At 34.8% G+C, this 23,351-nt stretch overlaps 1 protein-coding gene across 2 annotated transcripts in view; it reads left to right on the top strand.

Moving 5' to 3' along the window:
• The window catches only part of Gtf2e2 (general transcription factor IIE subunit 2), a 72,474-nt gene that overhangs the window by 43,716 nt on the left and 5,407 nt on the right, over positions 1 to 23,351 (top strand). For both annotated transcript variants that reach the window (XM_046453281.2, XM_046453283.1), the window contains exons 5-6: positions 2,373 to 2,555; positions 7,778 to 7,871. In XM_046453281.2, coding sequence (XP_046309237.1) covers positions 2,373 to 2,555; positions 7,778 to 7,871 — 277 coding nt within the window. The remainder of the gene's footprint in view (positions 1 to 2,372; positions 2,556 to 7,777; positions 7,872 to 23,351) is intronic.

Genomic DNA, 23,351 nt, shown 5'->3' with positions numbered 1-23,351 from the left:
GTTGGTCCCAATGTCTTGGGAGACTGAGGCAAGGGGATCGCAAGTTCACACCAGCCTCAGCAATTTAGCGAGGCCCTAAACAACTTAGTGAGAATTTGTCTCAAAATAAAAAGGGATGGGAATGCGACTCAGTGGTTTAGCACCACTGAGTTCAATTCCTTGTAAAACCACTCCCCACATACACTAAAAAAGTTGATTACCAAGTGATGGTTGCTGTAAGTGTTATTTTGGTTGTTTTTGGCATTGCTAGGAATTGAACCCAGGGCCTTTCATATGCTAGGAAAGAGCTCTACCACTGAGCCATGACCATCTGATAATGCTTTTTAGTTTTCTCTTAAAATAAGTGTTTGTTTTATTTCTCTGAAAAGAGTCTTTGTTTTGTTCACCAAACATCATATATATACGATCTGGCACTTTAGCGTCTTGAGTAGTTGGGATTACTGGTGCATGCCGCCACCTCTGGTTAAACATACATGTTTCTAAGTTGTTTGACTTGTTGATTTTCTTGTAATTTTTTGTAACTATTTGTTTAATTTTTTTTTTTTTTTGGTACTAGGGATTGAACCCAGGGATGCTTTACCACTGAGTTACATCCCCATTCTTTTTTATTTTTTATTTTGGGACAGGGTCTTGCTAAATTGCTGAGACTGATCTTGAACTTGCAATCTTCCTGCCTCAGCCTCCCAAGTCACTGGTATTGTAGGTGTGCCCCACTGTGTGTGATGTTTAAAAAACTTTTTTTCTTTAAATTTTTAGTTGTAGATAGACACAAGTCCTTTATTTAATTAATTTTATATTTGTGTTATGCTAAGGATCAAACCCAGTGCCTCACATGTGCTAGGAAGGTGCTCTACCACTGAACTATAGCCCCAGCCCTTAAAAATTTTGAAGACTAGCAAAAGTTTTGAAGAAGTCAGTATACCAATTCTACTTTCATTTTTACAGAATAACTGGTTTATTTTGAATTGCTAAATTTATAATTTGTGTGCTTGTAAATTATATTTTTGTTTTGGGAAATTTAAAGCATTAGTACCATAGGGATAGCAAGATGCTTTGTACTACTACTATTACTATTATGGCTTGATATTTAAATTATTACCTCTAGAAAGTTACTTAGAAAGACGATTATGTATGAACATTGTGTATGAACATACATCCATCCTTTTGGGTAACTCTAGTACTGTTGATGGTGGTAATTTGGAAATGAATAGCATTTTGTATTATTTATTTTTATGGTGGTGGGAGATATGAGTAACATTTTAAACATTCAGATAGTTGCTTCTTTTGGGCTTATATATTAAATGACAACAAAGGAGACTACTTTCAAGGACCAGTAAGATTCTCAAAGACCAAATGTAAAATTCCTAAAATATAATTCAGTTAAATTTATTTTACAGCTCTTCATTTTCATAATATTTTTTAAAGATATTTATTTTTTAGTTATAGGTGGATACAATATCTTTATTTTATTTTTATGTGGTACTGAGGATCAAACCCAGTACCTCACGCATGCTAGGTGAGCATTTTACCTCTGAGCCACAACTCCAGCCCCCTCATTTTCATAATATTAAATGAACCAGTTAATCACTGAAGTACTTGGTCTTTTAGAAGCTACTAGGCTATTACCAGAAGAATAACTGTCAAGATTTTTAGCCTCAAAGTATTTGATCTAAATCAGCTTGCATGAATGTTGCATAATGTAGTAGATATTAGTGGTATAGAATAATGGTAACCCACATTTAAAATTGCTGGTTTACCTAATACGGAAATTTCATGGACTTGCCAACATAAAAGATTATTTTTATTATATTGTTATTTTATTCTCTTTCCTTTCTGCATTTCTTCTCTTTCTCCTTTCAGGATCAGACTGACAGCTGCAGAAGAAAATAAGTAAAGTTGCTCTTTCTTGGAGAGCTTTCTTTCTGCTATTAGCTATATAAAACAACTGAGTAAGAACATAATTATATTCAGTAATTCCTGCATTCTTACTCAGTTTCATTCTCAATCTGGCATTATAGGTAAAATTCTTATATGTACCAGTCTGGTTCTTTTTAGTTCCTTCCACAGCTGCTAATGCCAGTGATAACCAGGTGAGGAGGACTGACTATTGCTTTGTTCATCCCAGAGTAATGTTTGTCATGTTATAATGCATATATATACTTTGGAGGTGGTATGGGTAATACCCAGCTCACTTTGTCTATTAATATTAATAGGTGTTTTATTTTTATTTTGTCTTCCACAAGAATATGGGTTCAGTTTTCTTCAAAACTCTTATGATAAAATGGTTTATTTCTGTTCAAAAAAATGTATATAAATAGTACACATATGAGGTTTCCTTTTGTTGATATGCTCAAATGATGTCATTGTTACAGGCATTAGTCAACAATCCCAAAATTAAAGTAGTAGATGGGAAGTATGCCTTCAAGCCCAAGTACAACTTGAAAGATAAGAAGGCCCTACTTAGGCTCTTAGATCAGCATGACCAGCGAGGATTAGGAGGAATTCTTTTAGAAGACATTGAAGAAGGACTGCCCAATTCCCAGAAAGCTGTCAAGGTAACCTCTGTTTTCTTTCTGTGTCTTAATAGAAAAATATTTTAAAATATTTTTTAAAAATATCTTCTTGGTTTTAACTTTAAAATATTTAAGTCATTTTTAAAGCCTCTATCATCCACGCACACGTGTGTGTGTATATGTGTGTGTGTGTGTGTGTTTATAGCCACTCAGAGACTTGAAATATGTGTTGTGCCATAGAGCAGGAAAGAGGGTAGCCATCTTTGTGTAACTTAGCTCTCTTTTGTTGCTATAGTAGTATGATTATTTGATTCTTCAGAATATTTCTGAAAATTTTTCCTCAACGATATTAGTGTTCTCTGTCAAGTTGTGTTTGTAATCAAGAGCTCCTTCAACAATTCTAGTAGACATTGCATGAAAGCACAAAAGCATTAGTTGAATAGGCTGGCTGTTTAGGTATGCTGAAGTTGCTGTCAATAAAAGTTATACTGATGTATATTATATATGAGGAGCATGTGACAAATCCATTCTTTTAGCCTTAATTCTTCTTCTTGGAGCATTTTTATTCATGAGTATTTTAAGGCAGCAAGAGACTTGGGCAGAATTTTTACCTCTGATCAAATTTATTATAGAGTTTCCTACTTTCACTTTCCGTGTGGTTGCCCCATTCTCTGTTTTCTGGTTCTTCTCTCTAGACACACTGAGGATTTTATTGAGTTTTAACTGCAGATTGGCTCTTTCTTCCTCCATTTTCTGCCTGCTTTTGGTTGACCTCAGTTCCTTTTGGTAGTTTGATTTTTAAAATATTTTAAGGGTTTTATAGTGCTTTCTGTTGGAGGATTGGTCCTTTAGGAGCTACTTGGCCTCTGCTAGTAGAAGAACCTCCTAAGATTTTTAACTTAAAATATCTTAACTTAATCTATACAAATGTTAAAAGTGACAGGTCACAAAAGTTGATAGATTATGAACTTTGAGAGCATGTTGAAAAGTAAGGCTACTGAATCTAAACTTTTAAGACTACATGTTTCCTGCTCCACTCTTTCTCTAATTTTGATAGTGGCCAGTATTGTTATTATACATTAGACTTTTTATTACTTCTAAAGTGGCAGTGCTATAATCCTGTAATTCCTTAATTTTGTGATATAAAATCACTTTGATACTCTATTTTCCCTGGTTCTGTTCCCTTAGGATTACAGCTGAAAGGGTCATAAAAAGTACATAGTCTATTCTTATTTTAAAGCAGGATTGTTTGAAACCCAGAATTTCAATTCTGTTTTTAAAAATATAAAGCTATGGGGATTAGGGATATATAACTCAGTTGGTAGAGTGCCTGCCTTGCATACACAAGGTCCTGAGTTCTATCCCCAGCATCCCCTCAAATATATATATGTACACACACAAACACACATAAATATAAAGGTGTGTTCTATCAAGGAGTTTTTTGGCATACCTAAGCTAAATCCTTTTGCATTGTTTCTCTTCAGTTCCTTTTAGAGATGGAAGATAATTACTCTCATTGTTGATCATACAATGCTTTGAAGAAATGTATGATGTAGTGCTAGTAAAGAACACAAAGGTTTGTGGAAAAGCAATAAAACAAAAGAAGGAAGAAAACTAGTGATTATTCAGATTACTCATCCCTCAGTACTTGTTATTTGGGGGTTTTCTAACTGCCAGCATAGTCCTATTCAGCTAGTTTGTATTTGTGATGTGATATATTAATTTTAAAGATGATGTATTGAATGATCTACACTGTTCTTTTTTAAAATTAAATTAAGTTTAATTATGGTAAAAAACTTATAAAATTTAGCATCTTAACCATTTTTAAGTGTACAATAGTGTTGAGTATATTTGCATTGTAGTGCAAAAGATCTCTATAATTTTTACATTTTACAAAACTGAACCCTGTACCTCTTACACAACTACTTTTCCCTCTTCTCACAGTCTCCAGCAAGTCACCATTCTATTTTTGACTACTCATATAAGTGAAATCATCCAGTCTTTTTGTGACTAGAGTATTTGATTTGATGTGATACCCTCAAAGTTCATCTATGTTGTAGTAGCATATGTCAGGATTTCCTTCCTTTATAAAGCCAATTAATATTCCATTGTATGTATATACCACATTTTTGTTTATCTGTTCATCCATTGATGCACATTTGAATTAATTCCATCTTAACCATTACAAATGGTGCTGCTATTAACGTGTACAAATGTTTCTTTTGAAACTCCTTTAAATTTTTAAATATATATATTCCTAGAGATAGAATTGCAGGATCATATGGTTAGTTCTATTTTTAATTTTTTGAGAAATTGCCTTACTGTTTTCCATAGTGGTTGTACCATTTTGTAGTCCTCCAACAGTGTACAGGGGTTCCAGTTTTTCCACATCCTTGTTAAAACTGTTATTTTCTTTTTATTTCTGATAATCATCCTGATGAGTGTGAGGTGATAGGTCATTATAGATTTTTATTTTTATTTATTTATTTTTTTTGATACCAGAGATTGGTATCAGAGACACTTAACCACTGAACCACATCCCCAACCCCTTTTTATTTTTTATTTAGAGATAGGCTCTCTCCTGAGTTGCTTAGGGCCCCACTAAGTTGCTGAGGCTGCCTTTGAACTCCTGATCCTTCTGCCTCAGCCTTCCAACCTGCTGGGATTACAGGCATACACCACCATGCCTGGAGGTCATTGTGGTTTTGATTTGCATTCTCTAATGACTAGTGAGTTTGAGCATCTTCATGTACTTATTGATGGTTTCATCTTTGGAGAAATGTCTGTTCAAATCCTTTGTCTGATTTTTGAATTGGGTTGTTTTATTGTTGATTAGTTGAGGGAGTTCTTCATATATTCTTGATATTAATCTCTTCACAGACACATGATTTTCAAATATTTTCTCTTATTGTGTAGGTTGCCTTTTCATTCTGTTGATTGTGTTCTTTGGTGCATTTTTTTTTTAATTTGATGTAGTCCCATTTATATATATTTTTTACTTTATTGCACATGCCTTTGGTGTCTAAATCTAAATCTAATGCCATGAAATTTTCCCCTATATTATTCTATGAATTTTATAATTTGGGTCTTAAGTTTAGGTCTTTAATCCATTGAGAGTTTATTTTTTGTTTAGGGAGGTAAGATAAGGATTCAACTTTATTCTTTTACATGTGGATATTCAGTTTCCCTAGCACCATTTGTTGAAGCCGCTCTCCTCTTCCCATTGAGTGGTATTGGCACTCTTGTTGAAGATCATTTAACCATGTATACAAAGGTTTATTTCTAGGCTCTTTATTCTGTTTCATTAGTGTATATATGTCTGTTTTTATGCCAGAGCTACAATGTTTATTTACTGTAGGTTTGTGAGTTTTTAAAAATTTTATTTATAGTTAGACATAATAACTTTATGTATTTTTATGTGGTGCCTCACACGTGATAAGCAGGTGCTCTACCAGTGAGCTACAACCCCAGCCTTTGTGATATCTTTTGAAATCAGGAAAAGTGAGATCTTTAGTTTGGTTCTTTTTCAAGGTTGGTTTGGCTATTTGGGGTTCCTTGATATTTCATATAAATTTTTGGGTGGATTTTTCTATGTCTGCAAAAAGTGTTAGTGGGATTTTGATGGGGAATACATTGGGTCTGTAGATCACTTTGGGTCGTATTGACATCCCAACAATATTAAGTTTACCAGTCCATGAACATGGAAGTCTGTTGATTTAATTGTAACTTCCTCAGTTTCTTTCAGCAGTATCTTCAGTACAGTCATAACCATTTACCACTTGGGTCCCATGGACTTAATTCTATCATTTTTAAATATTTAAAGTCATTTTATGAATATTTTTAAAAAGTACAGTTTCATCATACATTTTAATAAGAACTTAGCATGTTGGTATAGCATGTCCTTAGCATATGTGAAGTCCTGAGTTCAATCCCAGCACTACCAAAAAGAAAAAGGGGGGTGGGGAGAGACTCTAACATAACAAACATCTGTTAAATTTTGGCAAATGCACATCAAAAAGAAGAAAGAATATTATAATACATCCTTTTATCAGAGTGAGACGGTAAAGATTCTTATGATAAAATATATTGTATGCTGACGTTTATTCTGTTGAATAACTGGATGAGAATACTTTGTTTTTTCCTTAGAAGTATCTCATTTACTCATTAATTTTTGTTTTGTTTTGTTTTGTTTTTTTGGTACCAGGGATTGAACCTAGATGTGCTTAATCACTGAGCCACATCCCCAGCCTTTTTTAAATTTTTTATTCTGAGACAGGGTCTTGCTAAGTTGCTGAGGCCCTTGTTATCCTCTAGCCTTATCCTCCTGAGCCACTGGTAGTCATGCACTACCATGTCTGGCCATTCATTGATTCTAAAGATTGAGATGATTTATGTGTGGTGTTATCATCTAAAGACTTTATTTCTGTGATGAATTTCATTAGATAGCAGTCTAGAATGCTGCTAACTGGCTTTTTGAATTCATATTCTGATTCATCTAATAATAGTAAAATATCCTCTGTCAGTTTTCTTGTTTTTCCTCTGGTAGGAGATACAGAGTTCTGAGTTGTTAAATTTGGTCAATGAAAGCTAAAGGACAGCAGAGCCTCTTCCAGTATTTCAATCTTTCAGAGATTTCTTCTTTCTTTCTTTTTTACTTTTTTTTCCATTTTTTGAGACTCGGTCTTCCTATATCACCTAGGTTGGCCTTGAATTCTTGGGCTCAAATGGTTCTCTACCTTAGCCTCCCAGGTAGCTGGAATACAGGTGTGCGCCACCACACCTGGCTTATAATAAGCTTCTTAAAATAATTGTAGAATGTGGGCAATGCCATAAGAATGATTATTCTGCTTTGCCTCATACTTCTAGATGAGTTAATCACCCTTCCATTTTCATATTTTAAAATGCTTTTTAAAAACATAAGTAGAAATAATTGATTGGTAATAATGAGTAAGCAGCAAAATATTTCAAGGTAGAGGAAAAGTAAGAACACAAAGACCCCATAGTGTATCTTGTATTAATAAAAGGGTCCAGTGGGTCCAAATGGTAATTAAGTTTTATTCCATTAACATTTTTTTTCTTTTTGTTCTTTGGACTCACAAAAGGTTTTAAAATATCAATCCTTAAAAATAAAACTGTTCAAGAAAGAGACTCAAAGAGGGTTTGAAACTGGGTCCAGAATTCTTTTTTGTACACAATTTTTTTTTTTTTTTTTTTTTGTGCAAGGTAATGTAGAATTTACTGAAAAATCTTTCTTTATCTTTAAGGCTTTAGGGGACCAGATACTGTTTGTAAATCGTCCTGATAAGAAGAAAATACTTTTTTTCAATGATAAGAGCTGTCAATTTTCTGTAGATGAAGGTGAGCCTTTTCTTTTTACTTTCTTTAGTTTGTAAGTACATGGCAATTTTAATGTGATAAAATTTATAATATTCATAATACAGTTATAATTTAAATGTTACTGCTTTCTTAGCATTATCTTAGAATATAGCTAAAGGACATTATGTTTAATATGTTGTTTCTTAGAATGCAATTCAAAATGTTATTTAAAAGATTTTAGGTTAATTGTACTTGCAATCACAATATAACAGTTCATGGTTTCTTGTTTATTGCTCAACTGTACCAAATAGGTATTTATTTTTCTATGTCTGTAGTTTTACAAATGTCACTTCATATCTCAGTAAGAAAGCTTGATGCAGGATGCATAAAAGAACAAACTTACGTTGGTGACTGGTATTTTCTTTACTTATGAATTTTCAGTTATCACATTGGATGAGGAAGAAGATAATTTTTTCTTTTCTTTCTGGAAGATGTACAGTTGGGTACTAAGCTATGTTGTTTTGGATTTTTGTTTCAAATATTTGGAGGCAGTATTGGTTGTGTAAAAGATAACTGAAGATGTTTAGTGAAAAGAAATTTTCTTCACAGATTCAAGCAGAAATTCCCATTTAAACAAATACGGGGGTAATATACTGTAATTTGTATTGCTTTTGAATTGTTGTAAAATGACAAGAAATGAATCTGAATGTAATTATAAAATTTAAAAGTAATATGAACCTTCAGTAAAGTATTCTAACAATATAGAAATAACATAGAGAGGGCTGGGGTTGTGAGGTAGAACGCTTGCTTAGGACAGGTGAGACCCTAGGTTCGATCCTCAGCACCACATAAAAACAAATAAATAACAACACATAAATAAAGGTTAAATTCTTTTTTTTATATTTATTTTTTAATTGTAGTTGGACACAATACCTTCATTTTATTTATTTATTTTTATGTGGTGCTGAGGATCGAACCCAAGGCTGCACATGTGTGAGGCAAATGCTCTACCACTGAGCCACAACCTCAGCCCCAAGGTTAAATTCTTAAAAAAGAAAGAAAGAAAGAAAGAAATAACATAGAGAAGAATAGTAATATTAGACTACAAATAATGAGACTATTGCTGTGGCTTGCATATTGTAATATTATTGCTGCTTTATGACAAAATTGAGATTCTTCTGAATGAGCAATTTTGTATAACAAATGTTGTCTATTATTTATTTACTTGTTTATTTTTTGCAGTTTTGGGGATTGAACTCAGGTGTGCTTTGGCACTGAACTCTATTCCCAGCCCTTTTTAATTTTGAAATAAGGTCTGACTGAGTTGCTTAGGATCTCACTGTTGCCCAGGTTAGCCTTGAATTTGCCTCAGCCTCCTGAGTGGCTGGTATTACAGTTATATGCCACCATGGTGGGTTTCTTGTCTCTTTAGTAGTTAATAAATGTTTTGATTATAATTTTGTAATTTCTGCAATAATAAGTTTTTCTCTTTCTTTGCTGATGATTGAATCTAGGGCGTCATGCATGTGATGGAAGTGCTCAATAACCAAGTTATACCCTCAGCCTTGGTTTTTCTTTTCTCTTATCTGGCTAGAGATATTCAGGGTTGTGGTGCCTAGTAGGTAAGGCTTTACTTAGATGACTATGATTTATTTTAGGAAATAAAATGTGTGTTTTTGTGAAAATCCTGATTGAGTAATTCATAAAGTTAGTTCTCAATAAATGTTAGTTAAATAGAAACTTGCAGAACACTCTGCTGCAGAATAGCAATTTGTTGCTGTTTCTTTTTTTCTTTTGTTAGTTGTTAGTGGAACTTTATTTATTTTATGTGGTGCTGAGAATTGAACCCAGTGCCTCACACATGCTAGGCAAGCATTCTACCACTGGTTTGTGTTTTTTTTTTTTTTTTTAATATTTATGTTTTAGTTGTGGTTGGACACAATACCTGTATTTATTTATTTTTATATGGTGCTAAGGATCAAACCCAGGGCCTCACACTTGCTGGGTAAGTGCTCTACTGCTGAGCCACAACCCCATTCCTGGTTTGTGTTTTTTAAACAACATTATTAATGTCATATTTGGCTGTGTCTTTTAAGTTTTCTATCTTGTGAGTCAATTTAGAAACTGTGTTTTCTTACAAACTAATTCATTTAGAAACTTCAAATTTGTTAGCATTAAATTTTGTAGAGTATGGTTCTAGAACTTGTTTTATTTTTTGTTATGTTGCCTTTTTATTGCTAGCTTTTGGTGTACTTGGATATTCTTCTTTATTTCTTTGTTAAGTAACTTATTGGATTGTTTTACTTTTATTGTATACTATGTTTTAATTTTAACAGAAATATAATCTATCACTCTACATTACTAATTTTTGACTATGTAGATTCTGTCTGAGCGGGCATTAAAATCTTCTCAGTATTTCCTATAGTTGGTGTTTTATTTTGTGTATTTAGTTTAAAAAATTTTTTTTTAGTTGTAGATGGACACAATACCTTTATTTTATTTATTTTTAATGTGGTACTGGGGATCGAACAACCCCCAACCCCCATTATTTATTTTAAAATATTTTTTAGTTATCAGTAGATTTGTATTTATTTATATGTGGTGCTGAGGATGGAACCCAGGGCCTCACACATGCCTGGCAAATGCTCTACTACTGAGCCATGACTCCAGCCCTATTTTTATTTATTTTTTTTAATGAAGAGTTTTTAGTCTGTGTATGTTCTTGGCCATTATAGTTTATTTAAGGATTGTATCCATAATCATTATAAAGTGTACCTCTATTTTATATTTAATTTTACTTGAATTATATTTAATTTTACTTTATCAGTCATTACTGTCATAACCTTTGTCTTTTGTTTTATGTGACTTCCCGGCCATGGCCTACATAGGGAGGGAGTAGGTGACCGTTGGAAGTGTGGACTGGCTGGAAATAAACTCTAGAAAAGCAGTATTAAGAAATAAGGGGCCAGGGTTGTGGCTCAGTGGGCAGAGCACTTGCCTAGCATGCATGAGGCACTGAGTTTGATCCCCGGCACCACATAAAAATATGCAAGTAAAATAAAGATATTGTGTCCATCTACAACTAAAAAAATAAAAAAGCAAGAAATACAGGCCTGGCGCAGTGGCACAAGTCTGTAATCCCAGCGGTTCTGGAGGCTGAGACAGGAGTATCACAAATTCAAACCCAGCCTCAGCAAAAACGAGGCACAACTCAGTGAGACCCGGTCTCTAAATAAAAATAGGGCTGGGGATGTGGCTCAGTGGTTAAGTGCGCCTGAGTTCAATCCCCTGGTACCAAAAAAGAAGCACAAAAGATGAGAAATTATTCAAAGCAGAGGCATTGTGATGATGGGTAGAGGAGACTTGATGGGTCTGATCCTAACAAAGGGAAAAGCCCATGGATCCTTTATTTATAGTTAAGCATATCAAAGAGATTCATCGAGGAGCTTCTTTAGGAAAATAGGATGACAATGGGGAAAACAAGTTGGTTGGGGCTTGGCAGCTTTGAAGGGGGCAACTGCCTTTGAACTTTGGGCTGTGAGCTGAGACAGGGCACCAGCATGATCTGGGAATTTTACACACGTTCCCAGAAAAGCAACCAATCCTGCCTTATGATGGCTCAAACAAACCCTTAATTCTTACCCGGCTTCCAACATAACTGATAGATTTTTGCATTTTATTCTACCGGTATCCTTTGTTTTAGGCATTTCCTTCGTAGGTGGCATGTGGTTATCTTTAAGTTTTTGAATTGGTTCCGAGTCTCATTTTATATCATTGTTATATGGTGTGTTCTCCCTATTATTTATTTAGAAGTTGTGTAATTTATGTTTATTTTCTTACTCTCTATTGACTTTTTATTTCCTTGTTGATATTTTCTGGATTTTCGTTATAATCTATTAATGTTTATTCATGAATTTATTCAACAAATATTTATTCATCTCTTACTGTGTGCTCCAGTCATTTTGCTAAATGTAGGCGACACAGTAGTGAAAAAGATGAACTACTCTTCTGCTTTCATGGAACTTACACACTACAGGGGAAAATAGAAAAAACTTAAAAAATATTATAGATTGTATAAAATGCTAGGAAGGAAATAAATGAGCTATTTGCCATGCCGTATAATCATTGGGAAAGTTCAGAGACAAATTCATTGAAAAGAGATGAGGTAAGCTAAAACCTAAGGAATGAAATAGAGCCAGTCTTGTAAGTCTCGGAATAGTGCCCATATGGTTACAGTTTTAGGGGAAGTATTCAAGTAGAGGGAATAGCAAAAGCAAGACAAAAGGGAAAACTTCGATTTTTTTTTTCTTTTTCTCCCTATACTAACGGTGTTTGATTCATCAGATTTAGTGAACCCTTTTAATGACAAATGTTTTGTGAACACCTTTTTTGCTCTTGTGAAATTCATAGATAATATAAACTATGAACACACATTTTCTTTAAAGATCAGTATAATACCTTAAGTAACATAAAGAAATAAAAGGAAATTTATGTTTCTAAATTTTCTTTCAGTATTTATAAATGGTCAGGCACAGTTTTACTAAAAGTGGAATATAAACAAAACATCTATTTACCTTCATATATAGAGTCACCATGAATTTGTTATCTATAAATGATTGATTTAAGTGTCATATAAGCAACTTATAAACCATAACCAGTGTTTTCTCTAAGTGGTATACAACTCCTGGTAAAACTCTGAAAAATGCAAAGTGAAGCTTTTCTGTGATTTAACCAAAAGTAAACTATTCTATGACTATACAATGTGCATTGTATATTTTGAGAAAATGAAGTGTGTATTAAAGCATTACACAGAGTACTTTGTTAATACACACATACATCCATGTACACAATTAGATTATAGGCTGTAATATTATAAACTGGTATTTTTTTTCATTAATTAATACTTTCTAGGATAGATAGTGGAAGGTAAGCAGGATTTTCAACTTGGCAGCATTAGACATTTTGGGGCTAAATAATTTTTTGTTATTGTTGTTGAGAGTTGTCCTATGCATTGGATATTTGTCAACATCTCTGGCTTCTTTAGATGGCTAGCATAGCTTCCTCACAGTGTGAAAATAAAAATTGTTCTTCAGATATTTCCAAATTTACCCTGGGGGACAAACTTGTCCAGGTTGAGGATGAATTAAAGGTACACTTTATACAATAAAGAAAGATTGAGATATATTCATTGTCTTCAAGCTCTGTTTTCATAGATTCTGTCATTCAACAATTAGTGATAAAAGGAATACCAAAGTATTAAGGATAGCTGGTTGCAGTAGCGCACACCTGTAATCCCAGCAGCTTGGGAGGCTGAGGCACGAGGATCATGGGGTAAAAGCCAGCCTCAGTAACTTAGCAAGGCCCTAAGCAACTCAGTGAGACCCTGTCTCTAAATAAAGTACAAAATAGGGCTGGGGATGTGACTCAGTGGTTGAATGCCCCTGAATTCAATCCTGAGTACTACTCCCCCCACCCCCCGCAAAAAAAGGGCTGGGTATGTGGCTCAGTGGTTAAGTGCCTATGGGTTCAATACCTGGTACAAAATAAATGAATGCTTGCATGCACAAGGCCCTGGGTTCAATCCCTAGCACCACAAAACAAAACAACAACAACAACAAAAAACAAACAAATAAACAACAACAACAACAAACCAAACAAAATGAATGAATGAATGAATGAATGAATAAATGAATAAATAAATGTGAATAAAGTTTCTGTCCTTGAGCTTACATGCTGAGGAGGGAGAATGACATAGGAACACATAATACTGATGGTCAGTATAGCTAGATGTATCAAATGTGTTTTGACTTAAAATATTTCCAACTTGCTGTCGATTTATTGAGATGTAACCTCATTGTGAGTTGAGGAGCATCTGTATAGTACAACATGTTGCATATTATAATTTCAGTGGTACAATGCTATAAAGACACCAGAGGAAATATGTGCAGGAATCTCAAGGGTAAAATACTATTCATTTACTTGAACATGTCAGTGTTACATCATCAATTTAAAAAATAGTTTTAAAAAATCTGAGTTTTTGTTAACAATACAAAGAATGTGTATTTCCACTTAAGACTCATTGAAAATCGACACATTTGGAGGTTGGGATGGAGCTTAGTATTTATTAGAGCTCTTGTCCGGTGTGTGCAAGGCCTGGGGTTGAATTGGCACATTTTAACATTTGTCTTTCTCTTTTCTCTTTCATGTTTTACTTTTCAACATGCTTGGTTTTTTTGATTGTATTAATGTTGATTTTAGACCACTAGGTGGCAGTCTTTGCTTTAGAGAGGAGCCATGAGTGAGTAAACTTTGGGGCCCAGTGAAGATTCACCCTTTATTCTATCTGTATTAGACAACAGATGTTCTTAAGATGAGACACAGCTAAAGTAAGGAGACAGTTTATCGCATAGTATTTTTAAAAATTAAACAGAGAGGTGAATACAGAATATTGGACCTAGGAATGCATCTTATTTCACAAAGATATTTATTTCCCTAATCAAAATCTTATTCATTTAGAGGCAGTATGAATGCAGTGGTCAAGAAGACCATCAAGAAGTGAAATAATCTTAGCTCTGCTGCTTTCCAGCTTACACAAGATACTTTTTTTCTGCGATTCCTCAATTGTAAAATGGGAATAATGGTATCTCATTATGAGGATTAAATGAATAATGTAAATACAAGTGCTAGAGCTTAGAACAAAACCTAGCATATAGTAAGAACACAGCAGTGTTAGCTATTAGTAGCATTGAAAATATAGGATATAAAATACTAGTGTATAATTCTCCTTATTTGGCTATTTACTTATTAGATCATTGACTCATGATTTTATAGTTTTGCATTTAATTAGAGGGCAAAGACAGAACTATTTAACAGTCTGAGGCCACATTTGCAATATGCAGTTATGTATTTAAAAATTTTTTTAGTTGAAGATGGAATAATATTTTTTATTTTATTTATTTTTATGCAGTGCTGAGGATTGAACCCAATGCCTCACACGTGCTAGGCAAGTGGGCTTTACCACTGAGCCACAACCCCAGCCCCTATGTATTGTTTTTTTGGTGTTCCTGATACGGTACCAATGACTATGTGACCTTTCCCCCATTGGTGGTAACATGTTCTTTTTGACTAGGATCCTAAACAATTTTACCTTTATTTTTTGCTCCTTCTAGTAATTACCACTTCTTTTTTTTTTTTTAAAGAGAGAGAGAGAGAGGGAGAGGGAGAGGGAGAGGGAGGGAGGGAGGGAGGGAGGGAGGGAGAATTTTTAATATTTATTTTTCAGTTTTTCGGCGGGCACAATATCATTGTTTGTATGTGGTGCTGAGGATCGAACCCGGGCCGCACGCATGCCAGGCGAGCGCGCTACCGCTTGAGCCACATCCCCAGCCCCAACCACTTCTTCTTTTTTAATTTTTTTTTTGTAGTTGTAGATGGACAGCATGCCTTTATTTTATTTGTTTATTTTTATGTGATGCTAAGGATCAAACCCAGTGCCTCACCATGCTAGGCAGGTGCTCTGCCACTGAGCTACAGCCCCAGCCCCAAGTAGCTACCACTTCTGAGTCGTTGCTCTTGAGCTATGATGCTTGCATGTGCATGTATTTGCACTTTTAATTAAATATTTTCAACATCTTGCCAAATGTCCATTGTCAAGTTTGAATTAGGTTTATACTTTCATCGTAGTATGTGAGAAGGTGTCCATTTGTTTATATCCTCACCCGTAATGAGTATTTTTATGTATGTATTTATATGTATATACATGAATGAATGAATGATAGTGTCTCACTGAAGGAATGAATAAATGAATGATGGGGGTCTTGCTCTGTTGCTAAGGGTGGCCTTGAAGCCTTGGGCTCAAGCTAGTCTCTTGTCTCAGCATGCCAAATATAAGAATATGCCATCTTGCCCAGCTTAATAGATATTTTTAGATGACTTTGCCAGAAAATTATTTTGTTTTTAGTTTTTACTTTCTTATACCAATTTTATAAAATTAAAGAAAAACTTTATTTCTCTTTGCATTTCTGTCTGCTGAGCATCTCTCCATATAGTAAAAAACAATTAAATTTGGAATCCTGTGAAATTCTGCTTCTAAAATTTTGCCTGTGTCTCAGTGTTCATCTAAAGTATTTATGTAGCTATACTATATTTACATTATAGATGTAACTTTTTTTTTTTTCAAATTTTTAAATTTTTCTTGGGTACCTGGGATTGAACTCCTGGGCACTCACACCACTGAGCCACATTCCAGCCCTTGTATTTTATATAGAGACAGAGTCTCACAGAGTTGCTTAGGCCCTTGCTAAGTTGCTGAGGCTGGCTTTGAACTCACGATCCTCCTGCCTTAGTCTACCAAGCTGCTGGGATGACAGGTGTGTGCCACCACACCTGGCTCTATATATAACATTTAAATGCTGCAGCAGCATTTAACTAAGGAAAGTCAGGGATTGAATATAAAATACATATATTTGTGTGTGTGTATATATCTATACACACATACACATATACACTAAAGGGGCTGGAAATATAATTCAGTGGTAGAGTACTTGCTTATCAGGTGTAAGGCCCTGTGTTTGATTCCCAGCACTGCCAAAAAAGTAAATAAATAAACATAAACAGAAGAGTTTTTGTTCAGGGATTTTCTTCTGAAAATAGCTTGACTAACATTCTTTTAGCAAAATGAAATATTAAAAATTTGTTTTAACAATTTTAATTCCATCGTGCCATGAAAATTTATAGTGTTGTGTATTATTTTGGATTGTACATTGATATACAGATTAGTTTTGAAGACAATTGCTGTCATTATTCTAGGAGGTACTATTGCCTCTATTATTGTATTTTAGGAGATCCGCAACATATAAGCTTCTGTTCATTATCAGATAGAAAGGCAAGTAGTTTCGATCTTCAAGGATCTAAAATTTTGCAGTGCTGCCAACATAGAGGCTTGGTAAAATTAATGAATACAAGGCATTTTTGTCACATGTACTTTCCCCATTTACCTTTTTTTTTTAAAAAAAAATATATTTGTTAATTGTAGTTGGACACAATACATATTTATTTATTTTTTATGTGGTGGTAAGGATTGAACCCATCACCATGTGAGCGCTCTACCACTGGTCCCCCACTTTATACAGAGAGAAGTACACAGTTGAATTGTGATACAGATGTAAGGTAACCAAATTCTAAATTAATGCAGTTTTTATGTGATAAATTAGAATTTAAGTGCTGGCGAGGATGTAGGGAAAAGGGTACACTTGTACATTGCTGGTGGGACTGCAAATTGGTGCAGCCAATTTGGAAAGCAGTATGGAGATTTCTTGGAAAGCTGGGAATGGAGCCACCATTTGACCCAGCTATTCCCCTTCTCGGTCTATTCCCTAAAGACCTAAAAAGAGCATGCTACAGGGACACTGCTACATCGATGTTCATAGCAGCACAATTCACAATAGCAAGACTGTGGAACCAACCTAGATGCCCTTCAATAGACGAATGGATAAAAAAAAAAATGTGGCATTTATACACAATGGAGTATTACTCTGCATTAAAAAATGACAAAATCATAGAATTTACAGGGAAATGGATGGCATTAGAGCAGATTATGCTAAGTGAAGCTAGCCAATCCCTAAAAAACAAATGCCAAATGTCTTCTTTGATATAAGGAGAGTAAGAACAGAGTAGGGAAGAAGAGCATGAGAAGAAGATTAACATTAAACAGGGATGAGAGGTGGGAGGGAAAGGGAGAGAGAAGGGAAATTGCATGGAAATGGAAGGAGACCCTCAGAGTTATACAAAAGTACATACAAGAGGAAGTGAGGGGAAAGGGAAAAATAATACAAGGGGGACAAATGAAAGACAGTAGAGAGGGCAGAGAGAGAAGAGGGGAGGGGAGGGGAGGGGAGGGGGGATAGTAGAGGATAGGAAAGGCAGCAGAACACAGCAGACACTAGTATGGCTATATGTAAATCAATGGATGTGTAACTGATGTGATTCTGCAGTCAGTATATGGGGTAAAAATGGGAGTTCATAACCCACTTGAATCAAAGTGTGAAATATGATATATCAAGAACTATGTAATGTTTTGAACAACCAACAATAAAAAATTAAAAAAAAAGAATTTAATAAATGTATGGTAAAATGCATTTTACATGACACAGTTCTTAAAACTATGATAAATTAAAAAAAATTTATATTTGTCAACATAATTTAAAACAATAATTTTGTGTGCTTTATTAGAATTAATAAGATGTTTTTATTGCTGAGTTGGAAGTTTCACTTGACATAGTTTTCTTTTATATTTATTTATAGTGAGATGAGCTAGTCACCTTCATCACACTGTCTATAAAGTTTGACTAAAAGTTGGTAGTTGGGGACTTTGTAGCCTCCTTTTAGAATGGAGAAAGCTAGAAAAATCATTGCTTCTGCACTTAAAATAATGATAACAAACTCCAGAAATCTATAAATATGTAGATTTTAAAAAATCCATCAGAGAGCTGAGATGGTAGGACAGCCATCCAACCCAAAGTTTTAGAAAAGACAGGTACCCCCAAGGAAAATTAGGATCTTAGTACTTTTTACCTGATACAGTGAACACTAATCAGAAGAATTCTGTTAAAATTTTTAGTGAACTGCAAAAGACTTAGTATAGACTAGCAAGAGAACATAGACCACTGCACATCAGGGGTACTTGTTCCCACTCACAGTCTCTTCAACACAGACTGGTATCTTGTAGAGAATTGAGGCAAGAGTGAAGGTACTGAGAAAGTGTCCCTCACTGGATAGGCCTGGATGAGGGAAATAGTAGATTCCTTCTCCCCTCTTTTTCTCCTATGAGACAAAAAGCCTTAAACTTGCTATGGGAGGGAACCAAAAGAAAACCTACCCTGGGGAAGAGGTAGTAATATGTGCTGGGTCCAGAACTTCAGCAGGAGAACACTGAAAAGGTCATACCCTGGGCACCATGGAACTCATTGCTTGCTTAAGATGGAGGCTTCATAAGAGTATCAGAGGAAAACCCCATCCCCACCCCTACCCCCCAGGAGGCTAATAACTGTGAAGTAACAGGTAACAGTGAAATTCTGTGAGAGTTGCAGGAACATGGAGGCAGACCATTTAAGGTACAATATTAAAAGGAAGACGTAAAACTGAAGGCTAAATACATTCAGAGAAATACATCTGGCAGACAGACTCTGCCCTGAACATGAGGTGTAGCTTGAGGAATTGGAAGCCTGTGGTGCATTATGGGTAACCACATCAGCAACAGGTTTCAAACCAAGCTCATGTCCTGACTGGATTGATTCAACCTCCTGTCACTTAAGGCCTGGCAAAAGGAAAGGCACACCTGCTTCAAGGCATAAAAACTTTTGCCTCAGTGTCAGCCATCCTACAGAGGATATCCTGCATTCAAAAAAAATGTTTGAGGTATAAAAAGAAGCAAGGAAAAACAGCAAACTAAAGTCATAGGTATTGGAACTATGAGACATAGAATTTAATGTTTATATTAAAAAAGACAGACATGATCAGACAAAGATACTATTTAAAAAATCACGTGAAAACCCCAGAAATGAAAAGCACAGTAACAGATGAAAAATGTTTTCAATAAGCTCATCAATGAACTTGGCATAGCCAAGGAAGAATCTGAGAATTTGAAGATAAGCCAATACAAATTATCCAAGCTGAGATGCAAAGAGAAACAAGTATAAAAAATCATAGAACAGAGCATCCATGAGCTGTGGTATGTTAGCAAATGGCCTGAATGTATAATTGAAGTCTTGAAAGGAGAAGAGAAAGAGAGTGGAAGAAATACTTGAAGACCAGTGGTCAGTTTTCCAGAATTAATAATGGACACCAAACCAAGAGTCCTAAAAGCTCAAAGAACATGAGGTTATCCTTAAATCAGACAAAAGACAGGAAAAACACCTAGGTGTTGCTTATTCAAACAGTGAAAATTAAGGATAAGGATAAAATATTAAATGCAGAGTTTCCCTCTAATTCATTTTGGAGGAACAAAGAATTACAGAAGACTTCTCATTAGATCTATGCAAAGTAAAAGATAACATGTGACATCTTTAATTTTTGAAGCTAGATGGTTTATTTAGGCATTTCCTTGGTAATAAAAATGATAAAAAGTGGTTACATTTGCATAAAAATATAAAGTTGCATGTCAAAACACTTCAGTTAAAATACAAATGAAGGGACTGGAGTTGTGGTTCAGTGGGAGAACGCTTGCCTAGCATGCATGAGGCATTGGATTTAATCCCCGACACCACATAAAAATAAACAAATAAAATAAAGATACTGTGTGCATCTTCAACTAAAAAAAATTTTAAAAAATACAAATGAAAACTTGGAAATTTTTACATGTTAATAACTAGTAAAGAACTCTAGCAGTGACATCTGTAAATGGCCCAAGGTAAAATCTTTCAACTCAGAATTCTTTACTCTGCAGAAATACTTGTTTCAAAAATGAAGGAGAAATACTGTGTCAGGGAAACAGAAACTGAAAGAGTTTAGACGTATATAAAAGGAAGTTGTTTAGGCAGAAGGGATTTAACACTAGAAATTTGGATCTGTATAAATAATGAAGTGTGCTGGAGAAAGAATAAACAAAGATATAAGATTCATGACTTATTAATTTTTTTTGCTTTTCTTAGTTTTCATTGGTTTGAAAGATGACCATAAAACAAAAATATCAGCAATGTATTTTGTGTTTAGAGTGCCCATGCACGACACACACAAAAGTAAAATAAGGGATGGTTAGTTTTGAATATACTGTAGTAATATCTTTTATTTTTTATTTTTTTTTATATATTTTTAATTTTTTATTGTGGGTTGTTCAAAACATTACAAATTTCTTGACATATCATATTCCACACTTTGATTCAAGTGGGTTATGAACTCCCACCTTCACCCCATACACAGATTGCAGAATCACATCACTTACACATCCATTGATTTACATATTGCCATACTAGTGTCTGTTGTGCTCCGCTGCCTTTCCCATCCTCCCCCCTCCCCCCTCCCCACCTCTCCCCTCCCCTCCTCTCTCTCTACCCCCTCCACTGTATAACCCTGAGGGTCTCCTTCCATTACCATGCAATTTCCCTTCTCTCTCCCTTTCCCTCCCACCTCTCATCCCTGTTAAATGTTAATCTTCTTCTCCTGCTCTTCTTCCCTACTCTGATCTTAGTTACTCTCCTTATATCAAAGAAGACATTTGGCATTTGTTTTTTAGGGATTGGCTAGCTTCACTTAGCATAATCTGCTCTAATGCCATCCATTTCCCTGTAAATTCTATGATTTTGTCATTTTTTAATGCAGAGTAATACTCCATTGTGTATAAATGCCACATTTTTTTTATCCATTCGTCTATTGAAGGGCATCTAGGTTGGTTCCACAGTCTTGCTATTGTGAATTGTGCTGCTATGAACATCGATGTAGCAGTGTCCCTGTAGCATGCTCTTTTTAGGTCTTTAGGGAATAGACCAAGAAGGAGAATAGCTGGGTCAAATGGTGGCTCCATTCCCAGCTTTCCAAGGAATCTCCATACTGGTTTCCAAATTGGCTGCACCAATTTGCAGTCCCACCAGGAATGAACAAGTGTACCCTTTTCCCCACATCCTCTCCAGCACTTGTTGTTGTTTGACTTCATAATGGCTGCCAATCTTACTGGAGTGAGATGGTATCTTAGGGTGGTTTTGATTTGCATTTCTCTGACAGCTAGAGATGGTGAGCATTTTTCCATGTACTTGTTGATTGATTGTATGTCCTCCTCTGAGAAGTGTCTGTTCAGGTCCTTGGCCCATTTGTTGATTGGGTTGTTTGTTCTCTTATTGTCTAATTTTTTGAGTTCTTTGTATACTCTGGATATTAGGGCTCTATCTGAAGTGTGAGGAGTAAAGATTTGTTCCCAGGGTGTAGGCTCCCTATTTACCTCTCTTATTGTTTCTTTTGCTGAGAAAAAACTTTTTAGTTTGAGTAAGTCCCATTTGTTGATTCTAGTTATTAACTTTTGTGCTATGGGTGTCCTATTGAGGAATTTGGAGCCCGACCCCACCGACTGTAGATCGTAGCCAACTTTTTCTTCTATCAGACGGCGTGTCTCTGATTTGATATCAAGCTCCTTGATCCATTTTGAATTCACTTTTGTGCATGGCGAGAGAAAGGATTCAGTTTCATTTTGTTGCATATGGATTTCCAGTTTTCCCAGCACCATTTGTTGAAGATGCTATCCTTCCTCCATTGCATGCTTTTAGCCCCTTTATCAAATATAAGATAGTTGTAGTTTTGTGGATTGGTTTCTGTGTCCTCTATTCTGTACCATTGGTCCACCTGCCTGTTTTGGTACCAGTACCATGCTGTTTTTGTTACTATTGCTCTGTAGTATAGTTTGAAGTCTGGTATCGCTATACCGCCTGATTCACACTTCCTGCTTAGCATTGTTTTTGCTATTCTGGGTCTTTTATTTTTCCATATGAATTTCATGATTGCTTTCTCTATTTCTACAAGAAATGCCGTATATTGTGTGAGAAATGGCATAGTTTGAGGTGAGGTTCTGATTAATTATGTTGTAAAGTTTTGGACAACCACTAAAACATTTTTTTCAAGAGGCATAAACAAATAACCAATAATGGAGGTACAATGGAATCATAGAAATATATTTGGTTAATCTAAATTAAAAAAAGAAATAGGGAAAAAACCAAGAGTAGATGGATCAGATAATAACAGTGAACAAGAGGACAATTTTATTTCAGCCATATTAATAATTATGTTAAATATAAATGGTATAAGTCTAGTAAGACAGGTTTTTCAGATTGAATACAAAAGCAAAATCCTTATATACGCTATTTTTAAGAAACACAATTTTATATATAAAGACATGGGCTGGGCATAGTGGTGCATGCCTCTAATAATAATAATAAAAAAAAAAGGTTGGGTAGTTCAGTGGTCAAGAATCCCTGGGTTCAATCCCTAGTTTGAGGCGGGAGGTTAAAGTAAATGAAAAGTGAAAGGATGTGAAAAATGATATACCATGGAAACATAAATCAAAGGAAGGCTAGGGTATGTATGTTAATATCAAATAACATAGACTACAGAGCAAAGAAAACTACCAAGGATAAAAAGGTACATTAAACAATGATAAAGGGATCAATTCTCCTACAGTCTTTTAAATAGCCCTAAGTATGTATATATCTAACAACAGACCTTAAAAATGCATAAATTAAAAATGGAAAACTTAAAGGAGAAATAAACAGATGAGTTGTTAAGACTAGAGTCTATAATACTTCTCTTTCGATAATTAAACCAATTTGGAAAATGAGGATATAGGGCTTCTAATAACTTGACGTAATTACAGTAATATTTTTAAGAGCATATAGAATACTCACCAAGGTAGATGGTATTCTAGCTCACAAAAGAAGTCTTTGAAAGTATACAAAGGGTGTGCTTGGACCATAATGGAATTAGACTAGAAATCAATAACAAGCTAGGCATGGTGATGCACACCTGTAATCCCAGTGGCTTGGGAGG

The sequence above is a fragment of the Marmota monax genome, unplaced genomic scaffold, assembly GCF_021218885.2.
Source record: "Marmota monax isolate L192 unplaced genomic scaffold, Marmota_monax_Labrador192_F-V1.1 WCK01_AAM20220418_F8-fsc00117, whole genome shotgun sequence".
Classification (NCBI taxonomy): Eukaryota; Metazoa; Chordata; class Mammalia; order Rodentia; family Sciuridae; genus Marmota; species Marmota monax.
Note: the sequence above shows the minus strand (reverse complement) of the source record. Positions and strands in the feature narration are given on the sequence as shown.